Genomic DNA, 4,578 nt, shown 5'->3' with positions numbered 1-4,578 from the left:
CATTACTAAGTGGTCATAATATCATAGATTACTAAGTGGTCATAATGTCATACATTACTAAGTGGTCATAATATCATACATTACTAAGTGGGCATAATATCATACATTACTAAGTGGTCATAATATCATACATTACTAAGTGAGCATAATATCATACATTACTAAGTGGTCATAATATCATACATTACTAAGTGGTCATAATATCCTACATTACTAAGTGAGCATAATATCATACGTTACTAAGTAGGCATAATATCATACATTACTAAGTGGGCATAATATCATACATTACTAAGTGGGCATAATATCATACATTACTAAGTGGTCATAATATCATACATTACTAAGTGGTCATAATATCATACATTACTAAGTAGGCATAATATATTTCTTTCGCGTTCATGATACATTTTGTTTTACTTAAAAACAGTATTTTTGATTTAACCCACTACAGGATCTAAAAATGATAACAGTCATCTACTTTTTTTTCACACTCACGATAGCGTTTAATTTAACATAAATTCATCTCAATGGCAGCAGTATTGTAAGAAACATAAATACTGTGCCAGAGAAGTTTTACATCAACAAAATATTTCCCACTGCATGGGAGGGATATTTTTCACTAAATTCTTTAAATTTAATTAGATAGAAGTAATGGCTTGTAATTTACCTAGAACGAGTAATTACCTCGTCCTTTTTTTTTTAAATAATTCATAAACTTAACCTACCAGTTTTAACCTGTCCTTTCATGACGATGCCAGCCCTGCACGACAAAACCACATACAAGATTTTTCAATGTACTAGTAGCTGTGGTAATCAATCATTCACTTCATAAATAAAGAGAGAGAGAGAAACAAAAAAGTTCGTTTGTTTTATTAACCACGCATGAAGAGATTAATAATACTTCTGCTAAACAGTTGGAGTAGGCGTGGCGTGGTGTTTAACGTACATTTGTTTTATTCAACCACGCATGAAGAGGTTAATAACACTTCTGCAATTATAAAAAAATCGAAAGCTTTATTTTTCGTATTAAAGGTTTGTTTTCCCTTCCAGAATCTCAAAATGTTTACTTACACAAGACATGCAGGTTTGATCTGTTATATACAATTAATGAGTATGCAAAAGGAGACATAGAAGAGAAATAGGTTTTTTATGATCGTGAACACATTAATTTGTTATTCCCAGTTTCTAGTACCGAGAAATATACTCTTTAACTAGTTTGCCTCAACTTATATATGCTTTGATCAAAGTCAGACCGACCTTAGATTTTTTGATTTTTTTTACACATAGTTATCCTCAAAAACTCAAATATAATGTTCCACTTCTAAAAGGTTTTACTTTTCATTGCGTGCATTAGTATACATCATTATCAGAGGCGTCGTTAAGTTCTTAAAATATTCGGGGTTCGGGCCCATAGAAGCGGGGATTTTCGTCGTTTCAGTCTGATATCAGTCATGGTTTTCGATTCTGATTTTTCAAGACACCGACTGGGGATTCGGAGCACGAGCCCCGTGTGCCAGTTCCTAGCGACGCCTCTGATCGTTACAATATTAAATAATTTCTATGCTAACATCTGATTTATCCATAGTAGGCCTGGTAGAGCAGTATCCACTCAAAGCTTACCGACCAGGACACCGAAGAAAGTACCTGTGGTCTCTGGCGCTCTCAGTGAGAGAGGAAATAACGACGGTACTGGGCCTTTCACCAATCCACAGTCTGCTCTGAAAACTGCACTAAAAACAATAACCAGCGACGATTGGTAAGTCCAGCTACAACAATACACAATACATCATATCGAATTGAATGGGTTGCTTTCTCCTGCCTGAGAAAGAATGTTTTCTTTTTATTATTATTACGAATCTACTCATTTGTAGACGGTCCCTAAGTAATTCTAAAGAACAGTACGGTTTAAAAATTATTAATAAATTAATAACCTAAAATTCTTTCTGGATGTGAAAACACTAGATGTGTAGGAGAGTACCCCGAAAAAACAACAACACAAATTGTGTTCCCCAAACACAGACTTGTACAAACTATAACACAGTTGTTTGTTGTAGCTATATAACACATAAGTTTTGTGTTTTCTAACAAAGATAATTTTTAAAATATTGTTTGTAAACGATGAGTAAGACATCTATGTTTTGTTTAATTAACCCCCTGTGAACTCGAACTTGTGTTGATTCCTTACAAACCCAAACAGAGAACACAAGTTAGATTGTTTTCAACACAAATGTTTTTACAACTATGAGATATTTTGGTACAAAGAAAACAATATCATAAAAGTCAAAATCAAAGATTTAAGGCAACAAATATAAGTAATCCAGCTCAGTATTTTATTTGTATTTCGTGTAACTACTTTAGATAAGACTTTGCTGAAGAGTGTTTTATTTAGTTCTGCATATCAATAATCAGTTTCATACATTCACCACTTAAATGTGTTTTAAAGTTAATTTTCTCCTTGAGTGTCCATTTTAATTATGAAATGTTATTATATTGTATATATATATATAATGTTGTTAATTTTTCCTATCGTTTGTAAAAAATTAATTGAAAAGTGTATATATAGAAGATTTCTTTATCACATTACAGAAAATTGATACTTTGAATGATTGTGTACTGTGTTATACTGACAGTACATTTACACGTTACACAAAATGGATGCTATGAGTGACTGTGTACTTTGGTATACTGACAGTACACTAACACGTTACACAAGATGGATGCTATGAGTGACTGTGTACTATGGTATACAATGTGTACACTATCATGTTAGAAGATAAATGCTATGATTGGTTGTATACTATGTTATACAGAGTATAAACTTAAATGAATATGATGCTATGACTGACTACGTACTGCTTTACAATTAATAAATATTTACCCACTGGTTATTTAACTCTACTTCTGTTCTCATAGGCAACAAAAGGTTGATGCCATGAACGATATTGAAAGACTAGCTGCACATCATCCTCAAGACCTCCAGATGGAGCTGCATTCTGTTGTATTAGCTCTTTTGCCAGAAGTTCGGAACTTGCGGTCAAGTGTTTCTCGAATGGCAATCAACACCCTTGGAGAACTTTTCCAAACGTTCAAACGTCACATGGAAACAGTAAGCATGATTTGTATTCTATATATCTGACTTTGCTGATAACTTGATTTCTCGTCATAATATATTCAAGATACTGGCCTCGCGTCACAAATATATTTCATCACTCTGGACAAGTTGAGTACGTCACTTCCGATATTGAATATTATTTGAATTATTCCTTTACCTTTTTTCATTGTTCTCCCACAGCGTGGTATTTTCCTGTAATGAGTTAATAAGGAACTGCTATAATACTTTCTCACAAACAAGCACACACTGTGAAAATATATGTTTTAAGTCCGGTTGTGACAGATAGAGAATATTAACTATCAATTTGACATAAAAATTTCTCACAAACAAGCACCCACTGTGAACATATATGTTTTATATCCGGTTGTGACAGATAGAGAATATTAACCCTCAATTTGACATAAAAACATCTTATTTTCAATGTTAGTCGAAATTACGTTTATAAACACGTGTAAAGAACCAAAATGATTGCCAGGGCTTGTTAAGTTATAATGAAGCACCTATTATTATAATACTCAGCTATTGTCTGTCCTGATAATGCTCGCGCACCTTACTATCTAAATGCGCATGCGCGCGCACTTCTTTTCAACGGATGTAAACAAAAGGTGGATGTAAATATACTTTAATAGACATTTTGTACAACAACATATTAAAAGGTTATCAAAGTTGTTTTAGAAAGTCTAACGTTATGCCATAGAATAACATAATAAGTTTATTTATTGATAATTTTAAGTACGGTAAACTTTAACCCTAACTAAACTAAAGGGAGAAACGTACACAAGTGTACTTATAATTTTCGGTGTCTGCGATTTATAATTATTTTGCATTATTCTAGAAATCCTGTATTTAAAGAAGTATTGTTGCAACAAAGATACTAATTTCACTGCAAATGTTTTGTGGGTTTCTGCTAGTTAAGTCATATTAGTGAATATGTAATTATGTAATAGTGTTGTTATTAAAAGTCTGTTGTAACTTCGGTCTGGCATAGCCAGATGGATAGGGCACTTGTCTCGCAATCTACAGGTCTCAGGCTCGAATCCCTGTCCCAGCCGTGGGGGCGTTATAATGTGTCGGCCAATTCCGCTACTCGTTGGTAAAAGAATAGCCCAAGAGTTGGCGGGTGTGATGATGACTAGCTAGCTTCCCTCTAGTCTTTCACTGCTATATTAGGGACAGCTAGCACAGATAGCCCTCGTACAGCTTTGTGCGAAATTCAAACCAAAACAAACTGTTTTAGTTTACTGGACGGCTCAAAATAAATGTTTCTAGTTTATATTATTGTATATATATGTTTGGTCAGAATTACGTTTAAACATGACTTCCTTCTCACAAGACCTCCAATTTATTTATTCCAACCCAGACTCTACATGTTCACATTTTCAAATCTCCTGACATAAATGATAGGAGCTATAACCTTTAACCCTTCCCACAAATTTACTCTCGACTATGTGTCAAACACTGTC

The 4,578-nt window shown here is 33.6% G+C and overlaps 1 protein-coding gene across 1 annotated transcript in view; it reads left to right on the top strand.

Annotated features, from left to right (window-relative positions):
* The first annotated feature begins 530 nt into the window (after window positions 1–530).
* The window catches only part of LOC111086551 (TOG array regulator of axonemal microtubules protein 1-like), a 10,357-nt gene continuing 6,309 nt past the window's right edge, over window positions 531–4,578 (top strand). The window contains exons 1-3 of the mRNA XM_022389775.1: window positions 531–544; window positions 1,592–1,759; window positions 2,917–3,109. Of these exons, the coding sequence (XP_022245483.1) occupies window positions 531–544; window positions 1,592–1,759; window positions 2,917–3,109 (375 nt within the window). The remainder of the gene's footprint in view (window positions 545–1,591; window positions 1,760–2,916; window positions 3,110–4,578) is intronic.

This window comes from Limulus polyphemus, unplaced genomic scaffold (genome assembly GCF_000517525.1).
Source record: "Limulus polyphemus unplaced genomic scaffold, Limulus_polyphemus-2.1.2 Scaffold1183, whole genome shotgun sequence".
Taxonomy (NCBI): domain Eukaryota; kingdom Metazoa; phylum Arthropoda; class Merostomata; order Xiphosura; family Limulidae; genus Limulus; species Limulus polyphemus.
The sequence above is the reverse complement of the archived record's forward strand: the minus strand, read 5'-3'. Positions and strand labels throughout refer to the sequence as shown.